We start from the raw sequence: 14,566 nt of genomic DNA on the forward strand, positions 1-14,566 counted from the left end.
CCCGGAGTACCCCTTTAATGGACAGTAAGCCACTACTTCATTTTCAAGATGCAAAACATGTTGGATCATTTTTGGATCACTGGGTAAAGGCCATTAATTCCTATGATAATAATGTGTATAAACCCCAACATGCATCTGCCACAATGAAGGACAATTTTTGGATCTTTTATTAAAATAATAAATAGCTAGTGCAATGTGCTTTTGTTAAAGGAGTATTCCGGCGCGCACTTTTCATTTTATCCCGTCAGGGCTGCAAAATAAAAGAAGAAACACTTTCTCTTACCTGCCAACGAGCCCCCGGAGCTCCGGTACACTCCGGTACAGGTGTTCGGTCCCCGGGCTGTATTCTTCTTACTTCCTGTTAGCCAACACGTCACATGGAGCTTCAGCCTATCACTGGCCGAGGCGGGACATCGCTGTGGCTGGTGATAGGCTGAAGCTCCGTGTGACGTGCCGGGCTAACAGGAAGTAAGAAGAATACAGCCCGGGGACCGAACACCTGTACCGGAGTGTACCGGAGCTCCGGGGGCTCGTTGGCAGGTAAGAGAAAGTGTGTTTTCTTTTATTTTGCAGCCCGGACGGGGTAAAATGAGAAAAGTGCGCGCCGGAGTACTCCTTTAAACAAGCAGTAAGTTACCACCACCGTTGACATAACTGTGACATTAACTTTGTCTTAAACAGCCCGAAAGTACACTTCAAGGTGACATAAACGCAATTTGTGCATGGCTTTTCGGGCTCTTAGACAATGTTTATACATTCGTTTTAGGGCAATTGGTAAAGTTTGTGTCCGGTCTGTACTAAAGTTTGGCGAACTAGATAAACTAAACACTTGAAAATTTTCTCTGCTCGTTATATTTGGGTCTAAGCTAGTCAGAGGGTTAATGTAAGTATACCTGCTGGTCTAAGTCAATGTAGTGGTTAATATCTCTCTGGTTGCCTATGTTACATGGTAGTCTAGGCCAATCAAAAGGGTTAATGCTGCATATTGAGTGTCCATTGGCTACTCACTCCTCCAGGCTACAGCATAATCTAGCTGTAAATCCCGGTTCCCTCTATACTCAGCTCTTAGGCATGAGTGCAGGAGAGGATAGAGAAAACTGCTGCTGTACCTGTATGGCAGTGCCGTTCTCTCTATGATCCAGCAGAGGGAGAATTTCAGGATTAAAGGCCCAGTGTGGGGTGTATTACACAGCTTGTATGTTACGTAGCTTTCTTTTACAGAAGGTTGATGAATGGATATTCTCAGAATGCTGGTAAAATGTTGTAAATAGAATATCTGATGTACTAAAACATTTATTTTTATTTAACATCACAGACAGCAAGTAACGCGCAAGAGAATGAAAAATGGCACAGACAAACATATTGTGGTAAGTAGTAACTGAGAAGCTGTTGGACTTGTGGTTTTCCTCATATCTCCCTTCTTTGCTAAAAAGTTTTCAAAATAATTTAACCAGAGACAATTATTTCTGAGGCCTTCATAATTATAGGGAGTAGGTAAGACAAATAAGCCAGTTGGCCCTTAAATGAGAACTCCAGCAAAAATGTAATTATCCCCTATCCACAGGATATATCTGATCGCATAGGGACCAACTGCTGGGACCCCTGCAGACCCGACTCTCTAAGGTGCACGTGTCGTTAATTTGAGTTACTTTTTGCTGGAGTTCTCCTTTGACTTGAACACTTTGGTGAACAGAGAATGTGTCTCACAGTAACCAATTAACTGTTTTCAATATTATTTCAGTAGTTTGGACAATGCCACAAGTGGCAATACCAAATGTTTGTTTTTATTTTTTACCTGTAGAAAATGTGAGAAGGGGGATGATTAAAAGGGGTATAATAGTTTGTTTTTTTTAAGTCCCTAGAGTACAGTACTTATTGCTCATACGGATCAATGCAGTACATATATCTGCACTCATGAATCAATGCCGGCTCTCGGTAGCACAGTCGCAGCAGCTACGTAGGTCGAGAGGCGCAGCAGCTACGTAGGTCGAGAGGCGCAGCAGCTACGTAGGTCGAGAGGCGCAGCAGCTACGTAGGTCGAGAGGCGCAGCAGCTACGTAGGTCGAGAGGCGCAGCAGCTACGTAGGTCGAGAGGCGCAGCAGCTACGTAGGTCGAGAGGCGCAGCAGCTACGTAGGTCGAGAGGCGCAGCAGCTACGTAGGTCGAGAGGCGCAGCAGCTACGTAGGTCGAGAGGCGCAGCAGCTACGTAGGTCGAGAGGCGCAGCAGCTACGTAGGTCGAGAGGCGCAGCAGCTACGTAGGTCGAGAGGCGCAGCAGCTACGTAGGTCGAGAGGCGCAGCAGCTACGTAGGTCGAGAGGCGCAGCAGCTACGTAGGTCGAGAGGCGCAGCAGCTACGTAGGTCGAGAGGCGCAGCAGCTACGTAGGTCGAGAGGCGCAGCAGCTACGTAGGTCGAGAGGCGCAGCAGCTACGTAGGTCGAGAGGCGCAGCAGCTACGTAGGTCGAGAGGCGCAGCAGCTACGTAGGTCGAGAGGCGCAGCAGCTACGTAGGTCGAGAGGCGCAGCAGCTACGTAGGTCGAGAGGCGCAGCAGCTACGTAGGTCGAGAGGCGCAGCAGCTACGTAGGTCGAGAGGCGCAGCAGCTACGTAGGTCGAGAGGCGCAGCAGCTACGTAGGTCGAGAGGCGCAGCAGCTACGTAGGTCGAGAGGCGCAGCAGCTACGTAGGTCGAGAGGCGCAGCAGCTACGTAGGTCGAGAGGCGCAGCAGCTACGTAGGTCGAGAGGCGCAGCAGCTACGTAGGTCGAGAGGCGCAGCAGCTACGTAGGTCGAGAGGCGCAGCAGCTACGTAGGTCGAGAGGCGCAGCAGCTACGTAGGTCGAGAGGCGCAGCAGCTACGTAGGTCGAGAGGCGCAGCAGCTACGTAGGTCGAGAGGCGCAGCAGCTACGTAGGTCGAGAGGCGCAGCAGCTACGTAGGTCGAGAGGCGCAGCAGCTACGTAGGTCGAGAGGCGCAGCAGCTACGTAGGTCGAGAGGCGCAGCAGCTACGTAGGTCGAGAGGCGCAGCAGCTACGTAGGTCGAGAGGCGCAGCAGCTACGTAGGTCGAGAGGCGCAGCAGCTACGTAGGTCGAGAGGCGCAGCAGCTACGTAGGTCGAGAGGCGCAGCAGCTACGTAGGTCGAGAGGCGCAGCAGCTACGTAGGTCGAGAGGCGCAGCAGCTACGTAGGTCGAGAGGCGCAGCAGCTACGTAGGTCGAGAGGCGCAGCAGCTACATTTGAACATCTGCACCACCAATGACAGGAAAAAAGCCAGTTTAGATGGCGCAGTCAGTTCTGAATGGAATGGCTGCATGGAATGCTGGAAAAGGTCAGACAACAGTAAATTAAAGACTTTAGCACTTCAAGGTGTGTCCTGTGCATGAAAATGGGACAAAGCAGCGCACTGAGGTAATAAAAGCAAATTACACAGTATTATAACTTGGCATTATGGGCTTAAAGGCTGGAAAAAAAAATGTCTTTATGTGCAATGCTTTGTCCCAACCACTCATCCCAATAACTCCGCCCCCTTCACGGACATGCTGAGGAAGATAGGATTATCGTCCAGAGAGGGCAGGAGAAAGCATTGGTCATACAGCAGCAGCTCCAGGGCATTTTAGAAAATACCACATTAGCAACAAGATTGAATATGTCCTGCACTGCTCACAAACCGGGTCACCCTGTACATTCAGGTTAGTGTGGTTGACCCTGCAGTCAGTTTCCCTTTTTAATGTTATCCCAAGAATAAAAGCTATCAGGATAGGCAATAAATATACAATTGTGTTTTTTTTTTTTTTTTTTGTTTTTTCTTTTGTGCAGTCAACTCTTCAGGTGACTTGTGTTCCTCCCTCCAAATTTTGTGCAACATATTCAACCACATACTTATCCCAAAACCACCATTCTTGGCCTTCTAATTCTTTACATAGTAAATTATTAAATAATCTTCTGAATTCCAGTGAACCCTACCTTCTCATTTATCTAAGGGACCTTTTCCCTTACTGAATTCCAACAACTTCCACATATTTTACACAATAATTATTTTCCACCATGTGGGCAAAAGTCAATGAATTCTCACTTCATAGTAAATCTTAATTGTGCTGCTATAAAATGTAACTTAAAATCGGGGACTGCTTTCTCCCCACCCTTTACATAAATGCACTAATTTAATCCTCGGCTTCTTCCCTTTCCACACTAATTCTCTTAGGCTTCTTTCACATTGACGTTTGTGCCAGTCAGTGTACCGGCCATTTGGAAGATAGCGGGAGAAAAATTTGTGCATGTAAAGTCTTTCTCCCGCTACCAAAAACATGAATGGGATCCTCTTTGTCCGTTAGAACTTCCGTTTCGCTCCATTGCAATAACAGACGTTAATGGCAGCCAAAGTAGGAAAGAAAAAAAGCCATTAACGTCCGTTTGTAACGGAGCAACAGTATAGTGTTAAAGGAGCCTTACTGTAGGGCTTCTATTTCCTTCAATATCCTTTCTCCTGACCACACTGGACTATTTGCTAGTATGCATACAATTTGGGGTAACATGATAATTTTTAGCAGGCTTATACTGTCTGTCATACCCTGCATAAGCCTGTTAAAAATGATCAGCCCCAGCCAGACCTTAATCTTTGCTTTGATCTTCATTGTAGGCCAAACATTTAGTTCTGGATATTTTTTATATGCTTTCCTATAACCACCCCCAACTACTTAAATGTTTTACCGTTTTTAAGTATTTAAAGTTTTCCATGAGTTAATGGTCGGTCAATTGGCATAAGCACTGTTTTGTTACAGTTTATACTTTCTTAACCCGGACAGGTTACCAAATTCTTCTATTGGTATTTGCACTAAAGAATATGTAGTCTGCAAATATAATTTTGTCCTCTCTCCCTCTATATGCAGCAAACTCTGCCACTTCATAAATCCTTCTCCAAAACCATACCCCCTAAAACTTTCCAGAGGAAGGACCACTCCACCCTGTCAAAGGTCTTAACCACGTTCAGCCACAGAATGGAACCATCCCCCTCCCCTTCTATTTGAAGATTGCCAAAAAGTCTTCTCACATTATCAGCTGCTGTTCTTCCACTCATAAATCCACCCTGATCCTGTAATATTAAGAGGGCACTGCCTTTGTCAATCTTACTGCCAATATTTTTGCTAAGATCTTCATGTCTGTATTTAGCTGCGAGATTGGTCTATATGAATCAGGGCCACACTCATCCTTCCCAGGTTTTTAAATTAGAATTATTGTTGCCTCACTCATTGAGGAAGGAAGGTTACCAGCAGTAAACTTTTCTTTAAATCCATCCTGACCTGGCCTTTATCTTAGGATGCCTCCCTTACCACCTTCCATGCCTCACTCTATTGGACTTATGACAATAGCAGCACAGTGCTTGTGGTTGGACCCCCACCGATCAGCTAGTTATCACCTGGCTCTTGGATAGGTTGTAACCTTTAATCTTGTGATTAACCCCTTTTCATGAAACCATTTGATGTTGTGAAATACATTTGTGCCACCACACTGCAAATCCTGAGTTGTAGTTCCCAAAGTCAAAACAGGAATTAAAATGTTCTTTTTTGTTTATGTCCACAATCTCAGGTGACGAAGCACAGAGTGGAATACAGTGACTCCGAGGAAGAAGAGGAACACAAGAATTACTATGAGGAATCTGGTAAATATAAACTGTTGTCCAAGAAACCAACTTTTATCACAATAAACCTGGTCACATTTTTAGATTGATGGAATTGTACATTAATGGTCTATTCACATGTACAGTGTTCTGCTCAGATTTGACGTGCAGGATTTTATGCTGCAGATTTCAATGTAAACTGAACACAGCTTGAAATCCTTTGCATTAAATCTGTGCAGAATACTGTACGTGTGAATAGACCCTAAAGGGGAACTTTTGTGAAGTTCTCCAGACAGAAGATAAAAGGACTCGGCACTTGCTCCACTCCGTTCTCTCTATCTTGGGAACGGGCTGCTCACAGGTGTAACTGCACTTAACATCAAGGTGCTTCTCTAAGTACAACAGGCAATGTCAAGAGCACTCCCTGTTCTGAAGTCTGGTCTCTTTATTGTGCAATTCTTCGCTGTAGGGGTATAGCAGCAATGAGCGACGGTCCGTATCGCACGGCGTGTGCTTTGTCAGAGAGGGAGATACGGACCGTCGCCCATTGCTACTTTACCCCCGAAGCCTTTCATATCTCGCACAGTGAAGAATTATTTCACAATAGAGACAAGACTTAAGAACAGTGATTGCTCACGATTCTTTTCTTATCCAGGTGTTCTTGACTTCTGTGAAATTGTTTTCTTATATGCCCAGACTTTCAAAATATGAATAATAAACTTTCACTTACGTTCTGGTGCTCCCCTGATGCTGATGGAATCTGTCTCCTGTGCCTCTGGCCCCGGACTTCTTCCAGATTTTGGTGCCCAACATGCCTCACTACGCTTAGCTAATCATCTGCTGCAGTGATGATCCACCTCTGCTGCTTAGCCTATCCCTGGCAGTGTGATATAACTGGCCCAGCCACCTTCCTGGTGCCCGGGCCCGTCACATTACACTGCTGCTCAGCCTGTCACCTGCTTAGGTGGGACATTGCTGTGCCAGTTATTAGCAGAGCGCAGCGTGATGTGTTGGGCACCAAAAGCTGTAAGCACACAGGGATGAAGGATGGAAGACCTTTTTTTAGTGGCATTGGGGGAGCAGCAGAAGGTAAGTAAAAGTTTTTTACTTTGGCAACTCAAGAATAATATAGGCATACATATTTATTTCTCCTATATGTTGCCGGAATAAAAATAACATTTTACTTGTTGTTTTCATTCTGACAACTCAGGCATATAGGAGAAGTAATTTTTGCCAGATTTTTTTTTCTTTTTGTAGAAGTAAATTGGTAAAAATGTAACTGTCGCTCTCCCCTATGTCTGATGGAGATGATATTGCAGAGCATTGTTTAAAAAGGAGAGCAACCATTGTTTTTGCATATAAAATACATGTTACATTTTCAGGTGCACAATACATTGCTGGAATTTAAATAAATAAAATGACTTTCCCACAAGTAGTCTATGATGGTTGTACATTACCTTGACATGGGATGGCTTATTAGAATAGAAAGTTTCTTAGCTTTATATTGACCCTCACTAATGCAGTAGAGATCTCTGGAGGTGTTCCAGGGAAGCACAAGTGCTCTGCAAGACTTCTAACACCCCTAAGGTTCAGCTTCTTATAGGGTGGCAAAAAGAGGGTTGCGGAGGCAACCTGAATAAGTGAAGGACCAAGTGTGACGGAAAGAAGCCAACGATGCAAAGAAATAGCAAGGTACACACCACATACTCTAAAGAAGGGTGTAGGGCTGGCCATACACATAAGGTTAACATTTGCCAACCTGACTATTTTAGTGGTAACAGCCTAATGAGCAATGGAGCCTCTGACTTTACCTTGATGGCAGATGTTGGAGGAAGAAAAGGGTTGAGTTTTAACATAATCCTGCTTGATCCTTTTGTTCCCAAGGAAGATAAGCCAGTACCAGAGGTGTCTGGCAGCAACTTACCCCTGTCTCACCATTGAAAAAACATTTACATGCAGCCAAACATGGTGTGCTATTATATGGGGTGGTTGGGAGAGATAGCAGTTGGGCGAATGAGTGTTCGGCCGACTGTTATCTAATGTTGTATGGCCAGCTTAACACATGTATGGATGTGATCATGGAAAGTTATAATGACCGCACTGTCTTCATACCCAAAAGTAGATTCAGTACCAGATATTTTAATATGTACCAATAAAAATGGAAGTTAAGCAAGCATCTATCAAAATATGGTTGGCATCTCCATCTAGTAGCTCAAGCATTTTATAAGAAGCCTAGTGATAGTTATAAATATCCTATCACATGTAATACTGCATTATATGGTAATGCTCTAGTTAGTAGGGGGAGGGGGGGGGGGGAGACCCTCCTCAGTTACATTTATATGCTTCTCCAGGAGAAATGTGTACCCACCTCCACCTTCCCATGGCATAACTACTTAAAGGCTGACATATTGTTGACCTTACTAAATATTATATGGTTGTAGAAAAGTGTAGGCAACCTCCAAGAAGACCGTACTGCAGATTTAGAAACCGCCAGGAAGCGCCCCAGTAATTGAAGCCATTTTTCTGGCTGGTGTTATAACTATCATTCCACTGAATTGCTGCAGCGTTTGAGTGAATCATATATCACTGTACAGAGGGAATCTGTGTTTAATGCTGCGGGTTGTTAGGGCAGCATGAAACTTGTGACCTGTTCCTTCAAAATGGGGTCCAGAGGTTTAGGAGAAATTGCTGCTGGTGAATTTGTAATTCAGATAGACATTGGATATAGGACAGACCTTTCAAAAAGAATCTTTTCAACAAGTGTATATATTTTACAGGTCTGTTCTGTATGGGGATATGTCTGATATCAGAAAATGTAAACTGCTCCCTGATTTTACCACCACAGTATGAGGAGTCCTGTGAAACACTGCTTGTGGGGGTCTAGCTGGTTGCTGGTGGATATTGGGCTGCACATGCCCTCTCGCTTTCTTAAAAAGAGTAATTTACATAAAACTGTCAATGTTGAGTCAAATAACTATTGAATTGATCTCATCTACTGGCATGAAACGGTACCTTTTATTTATACTATATGTATGCTTTATTTTAAAGGCTCTATGAAGAAGACAGATAAAACATGCAGACTATCTTGTGCCAAAATTGGACGAATGCTTAAACGAATTCATCGGGAAAATACTTTGCTGAATGAGAAGGTTCTACATGTGGAGCAGCAGTCTTATCAGAAACTTTCTGAAATCTCAACAGTATTGACCAGTTTAGCTAACTACATGATGATACAAAATTCTCAAAAACCTGGACGTCCAGCTACTTTGGATACCCCACGAAACCAGCCAAATGAAAAGTATAATTCCCAGAGACATAATCACGGATTGTGGTCTGACGCAACTAAGAAAGAGTATGACTCGTAGCTTCCATTTTAGACATATGTGACTATACATGAATTGGACATAATCAATATGTGTCACGGTAGGCACCGTGTAAGTCTTTTAGCTGTATCTAGTAGTAGTGATTTTAAACTTGCCAGAGAGCCAGCTTTCGGTGGATTGAAAGGCAAAAGTTACTTTTAGTCAAGAGAATTGAGACGTTACATAAAATGTCACAAGAAAAAGGTTTATCCTTCAGTGTTAGTCATCACTGTGGAGGGATGTCATTGGACAAGTGCAGAAGACGGTATGGCTGAAAAGTTCTTCCACAATGAAATCTTGTAAGTCCTGCGTATATGAAAAATTGGGAAGTGCGCAATAGTCCAGTGTTAAAAGTAGAATACCAGTCAGCAAAAAACTGAAGACCTGGTAGAACACAAATTAAGCAGGATGAAGCCAAAACTCTACTTAGAAGTGGACGACCCTGGCCTTCTGAAGTTCTTCCCATGAGATCTGCCCTTGTTGTTTTTAATGTTCTGATAATCTGGACCATGTCTGGTCCCATTCATGCATGATTATCAGGGTTTTACTGTATTCACATGCGTCAAATCAGACTGTCCTATAGTGGATGTTTTACAATGCTTTCCTACACAGTAGTAAAGTTTTTATTTTGTCATTTCTTAGTTCTTTCATGACTTTTTAGGTTTGCAGCAGAGCTTAGACTTAAAAGATCGCATTAGTTACATAATAGATAAAAGTATGCACTGGACAATATGTCTGTGTGATACTATTGTTTATCACTGCTTATTTGATGCATATTATGTAGCTCTATTGGTTCTGTGGTTGCTTTCTAAAAACTATGCCCATAAAAGTGTTTTTATTATCCGATTACTGTCTTTTCTGTCATATTTAAAGCATACCTGTCAACTCCTACAAAAAAGTTACTCGGCACCTAATACTGACCATGTGCATCTAATTTTTATGCCTCTATCACCTATATTATAAAAAAATACCTCTTTTCATTAGCACTGAGGGGGGCTTGTCCCTTCCTTGTGGTGATGGGAGGTGACTGTGTCTGCTCATTCAGCCTTGTCCATGAGTCATTACTTGTCCATGACTCATGGACAAAGCTGATGTTACTGCAGGACATCAAACAACTATACTACAAAATGTCTTTAATTTTCATCAGAAAAAAATATAAAATGTTTCTATATCTTACAGTGCCCATTTAAGTGCTTACATATGTTCATTATTGGATGTAGATTTAAAGGTGTATTCCGCTGCTCAGCATTTGGAACAAACTGTATCGGGCACCGGGAGAGCCCCGCCCCCTCAATGCAATTCTATGGGAGGGGGCGTGACGGCTGTTTATATCTGCAGTTGGTTTTATGAAGTGTCTGCATATTATACTGTATCCCACATGGAATACTGACTAATCGCATGGAGCGTTACTGCTAAATGTTAAATCCATTTTAACTGTCTCTCAATCTGATCTTCAGTTGCCTGCTATTAAAGGAATTTTCCTGGACTGCTAGCCTATTCATAGCACATTGCCTGTTCATAGCAATCGCTGATAGGCAGGGTGCAGACACCAGGCAGTCCCTGGCAGTCAGCTGCCACCCCACACTATACATGAGCGGTGATGGAAGAATTGCACTGTTCATTTCAATAGTTTGTGTTGGGTGACTGGATAAGCATGAATCGGTCATTGAAAACCCTTTTAGGGTACGTTCACACGTACGCAGATTTGATGCGCAGGATTTTCTGCTGCAGATTTCAATGTAAACTAAATGACTGAGCACGGCTTCTAATCGGCAGTTACAAATCCTGCGCATCAAATCAGCGCAGGATCCTGCATGTGTGAATGTACCCTTAAAAAGAATGCAAAAAATTACAATTATCAGTCCTGGCTAATCACTGCTTCTTCTTGGTTCCTGTTAATGCGTTCTCAGTAGAGGCACCCCTCACAGCCAATCACTGATTAAGGGGGAACACCTATGCAATATGTTACCAGAGATTCTCAGTAGGAACTGCCTGCTCAGCCAATGTGTTGACGGGAAATGGGAAGTAGGTGTCATGAGCAGAGGCTAGATGTCAGATGGGGAGATGTGGGGGGATTGATATGGGGGTATAGCTTTTTATAGTGCCCCCCCCCCCCCCCCCAAAAAAAAAAAGTGGGGTATGTATGTGTATTATGGCTGCACGATATGGGGAAAATGTGAGATTGCGATTATGGGCCTAAATATTGCAATTTCGATATCCACATTTAATTTCTATCTCCCCTGGTCACATTCTCCCCTCATGGTCACATCTTCTCACATCACAATTTCCCCCTTGTCAAATTCTTCCCCCTACCCCCCCCCCCCCCACATATCCTCTTGTCACATTTCCCCCCCAGTAGGTAGCTTTTTGTACTGCAGCAATACACTGGGTTTCCCGGTTTGTTTTCAAATCTGCCAGCGGATCCGGGAAACCCAGTGTGTTTGCAGCCGAAAAAGACCTTTCCCCATCAGCCAATCACTGGCTTGACACATGACACCGTTGCTGCCAGTGACTGGCTGAAAAGGGAAAGGTCCTACTACTTGTATAATAAAGAGGAGACACTGGACCGCACGGAGGGGAACGGCATCTGTAGGGACCGGGAGTAGGTGAGCAGAAGGTTTTATTTTTCTCCCTGTGCCCTTTTACTTAGCTCAGTGTTTTTCTACCAGGGTGCCTCCAGATGTTGTAAAACTACTACTAACGGCATGCCTGGACAGCCTTTGCCGGTGCAGGCATTCTGGGAGGTGTAGTTTTGCAACAACTGGAGGCACCCTGGCTGGGAAAAAGACTTTTAGTATTTAGATTTGTTTTTAGCCGCTCTGGCCGGCCCCTGCCTGCAGCAGCACACGGGAGCCGGGCCAAGCAGATAATTGCAAGTTTTCCTGGGGGGGGGGGGGGGGCGTATTGCTAGATCACAAAAATCGTGATTTGAGCGATAATGTGTAGCTCTAATGTATATATAAATGTTACATAAAACATGGTTGTCCTGTACAGGAAGGGTAGATCTGTGACCTGGAACTTCCTGCCAGAGGTAGGAAAAAAGATCAGAAGCCCTGTCCTTGGTGTTGAGAAACTGTAAGGCATTATCCTGGGTTCAGACCATGAATTCATAGTAAGATAGTCCCTGTGCAGCACTTCCAGGACTTAGAAGTATAGACTGTCTAAAGCACCCCAGATTCTGGTAGTGTTCCCCAGGGGAATGAAAGTAGTTTTCTTGTAAGGGGACAAGCCTAGGAAAGCTTTCATTACTAGTGTGCAATTTATAAAACCAAATTCTTACCTGCATTAAATCTCTGCCAGGATTGTATTGCTGATACTGTGAGAGTCACTCTGTTTAAAAGTATTAAGCAGAGTTCACACAGTAGCCCAGATTTTTATCTCTGATTGATTGAAAAATATCTGGTTTGCCCAAAGCAACCAATCACAGAGCAATCTATGAAATAAAAGCTGAGCTTGCTCGGGAAAAATGAACAGAGCTGTGATTGGTTGCTTTGGCCAATCAGACACCTTTTTGTATCAAATACTTTAATAAATCTGGGCCAATAAATGTCAGTATTTGAAACACAGTTCAGTCCCTACCAAAATTAGGAGTGGTCCCAGTACATAGAAAACGGTGCAGATCTATTCATTAGTTATGGAAAGGTTACATAGTTCAGTTGAAAAAAGACCCATGTATTGCTCCTGGCTTTAGTACAAAAAAACAATACTGTCTGTCTAAAATGTGTGAAGCCAGCTTTTAAAGTTTAGTATTAAGATAATACCTTTTTAAAATTCAAGATTTTATCCTTGGGCTATATCTTGCCCAATGCAAGTGAGGAGGAGTGGCACCCTATTTAGCAGTGCACCCCTCCCTGTTTAGTTTTTTTAATATTTACATTGGATCCTGCATGTCACCCAGTCAGAGGCTATATGCCCAGCAGGGGTGAGTGGAATGAGCGTGTTGGGGTCCCAACTGAGGTTAGGCTACCTCCGTGTGGTGGTAGGGGGAACGTTTTTTGACCGAGTGCTACTGCAACCTTTTATTTTTTATACTTTTCTCAGAAGATGCTTGCTTCCTTATTGAAATTGGAGACTTTAGCACTAATTCAACCTTATACAAAGATGGTACTGAAGGCTATCAGTCCCTATAAATGTTAATTAGACCTGTACAGGATATTATATCATGTTTCGAGGTCTAGAACACGAGTGGAAAACACCTTTCTGTTTATACACCTTTTACATTCCCTTTTTATTATCAAATGTTTAGCCCTTAAAATGTCAAGTGTAACTACCCCTTTGAAGATCAGGATCTTGTAACCTAAGAGTGATACTCCTAATACTACAGTCTTGAAGAGATCACTTGTCACTAAAAGATTCTCTTTGACATTTCAAAGACCACATGGGAAAAAGACAAGTAGCTTTCTCAAAAGGGTTTGGAAGGTAGCTGCAGTCGCTAGGTGCCTCCTCATTTGGTGAGACCAGGTAGAATCACAGCTTAGGGAAAGTGGCCAGAATCTGTGTACAGGACGTTTTAATCCTATTCAGTAGTCGATGCTTCTGATGTCATGTTTGGGGATCTAAACTCCAAGGATACAATTACATGAGCAGATGTTTAGGAAGCTTCCCACTGGGTTTGAGCGGTGGCATGATTTTTATTGCAGACTCCATTGAAGTTTATGTAAACTCCTGGGGGGGAAAAAAATGTTGCTGCGGAAAACCCACCAAGCATTGGTCTGGAACATATTTTTAACCCCGTAAAGAAGTACTTTGCAGCTCTGTGTTTTGGAACAAACTGTTCCGAACGCTAGAGCCGGCACCGGGAGCTCGTGACATCATAGCCCCGCCCCCTCACTTCTATACATGCATTGAGGGGGTGGGGTGAGACGTCATGAGGAGGCGAGGCTATGATGTAACAAGCTCTCAGCTCCAGCTTTCCAAACAGTTTGTTCCAAACCCAGAGCAGTGGAGTACCCCTTTAACCCCTTAAGGACTCATGGTTTTTCCGTTTTTGCACTTTCGTTTTTTCCTCCTTACCTTTAAAAAATCATAACCCTTTCAATTTTCCACCTAAAAATCCATATTATGGCTTATTTTTTGCGTCGCCAATTCTACTTTGCAGTGACATTAGTCATTTTACCCAAAAATGCACGGCGAAAGGGAAAAAAAAATCATTGTGCGACAAAATCGAAGAAAAACGCCATTTTGTAACTTTTGGGGGCTTCCGTTTCTACGCAGTGCATATTTCGGTAAAAATGACACCTTATCATTATTCTGTAGGTGCATACGGTTAAAATGATACCCTACTTATATAGGTTTGATTTTGTCGCACTTCTGGAAAAAAATCATAACTACATGCAGGAAAATTTATACGTTTAAAAATGTCATCTTCTGACCCCTATAACTTTTTTATTTTTCCACGTACAGGGTGGTATGAGGACTCATTTGATCGGACTTTTTGATCACTTTTTATTCATTTTTTTTATGGTATAAAAAGTGACCAAAATACGCTTTTTTGGACTTTGGAATTTTTTTGCGCATAAGCCATTGACCGTGCGGTTGAATTAATGATATATTTTTATAGTTCGGACATTTACCCACGCGGCGATACCACAT

General features: G+C 43.3%; 1 protein-coding gene across 3 annotated transcripts in view; it reads left to right on the forward strand.

The window, feature by feature from the left end:
• Nucleotides 1-9,820, forward strand: part of LOC130362268 (heat shock factor protein 2-like) — a 44,488-nt gene extending 34,668 nt beyond the window's left edge. For 2 of the 3 annotated variants that reach the window (XM_056566455.1, XM_056566456.1), the window contains 3 exons: nt 1,316-1,367; nt 5,582-5,654; nt 8,661-9,820. In XM_056566455.1, the coding sequence (XP_056422430.1) occupies nt 1,316-1,367; nt 5,582-5,654; nt 8,661-8,977 (442 nt within the window). In that variant the 3' untranslated portion in view covers nt 8,978-9,820. Of the gene's footprint in view, nt 1-1,315; nt 1,368-5,581; nt 5,655-7,205; nt 7,305-8,660 lie in introns of all 3 variants that reach the window. The other variant, XR_008891335.1, reaches the window with a different exon arrangement.
• The last annotated feature ends 4,746 nt before the right edge of the window (nt 9,821-14,566 follow it).

The sequence above is a fragment of the Hyla sarda genome, chromosome 3 (genome assembly GCF_029499605.1).
Source record: "Hyla sarda isolate aHylSar1 chromosome 3, aHylSar1.hap1, whole genome shotgun sequence".
Classification (NCBI taxonomy): domain Eukaryota; kingdom Metazoa; phylum Chordata; class Amphibia; order Anura; family Hylidae; genus Hyla; species Hyla sarda.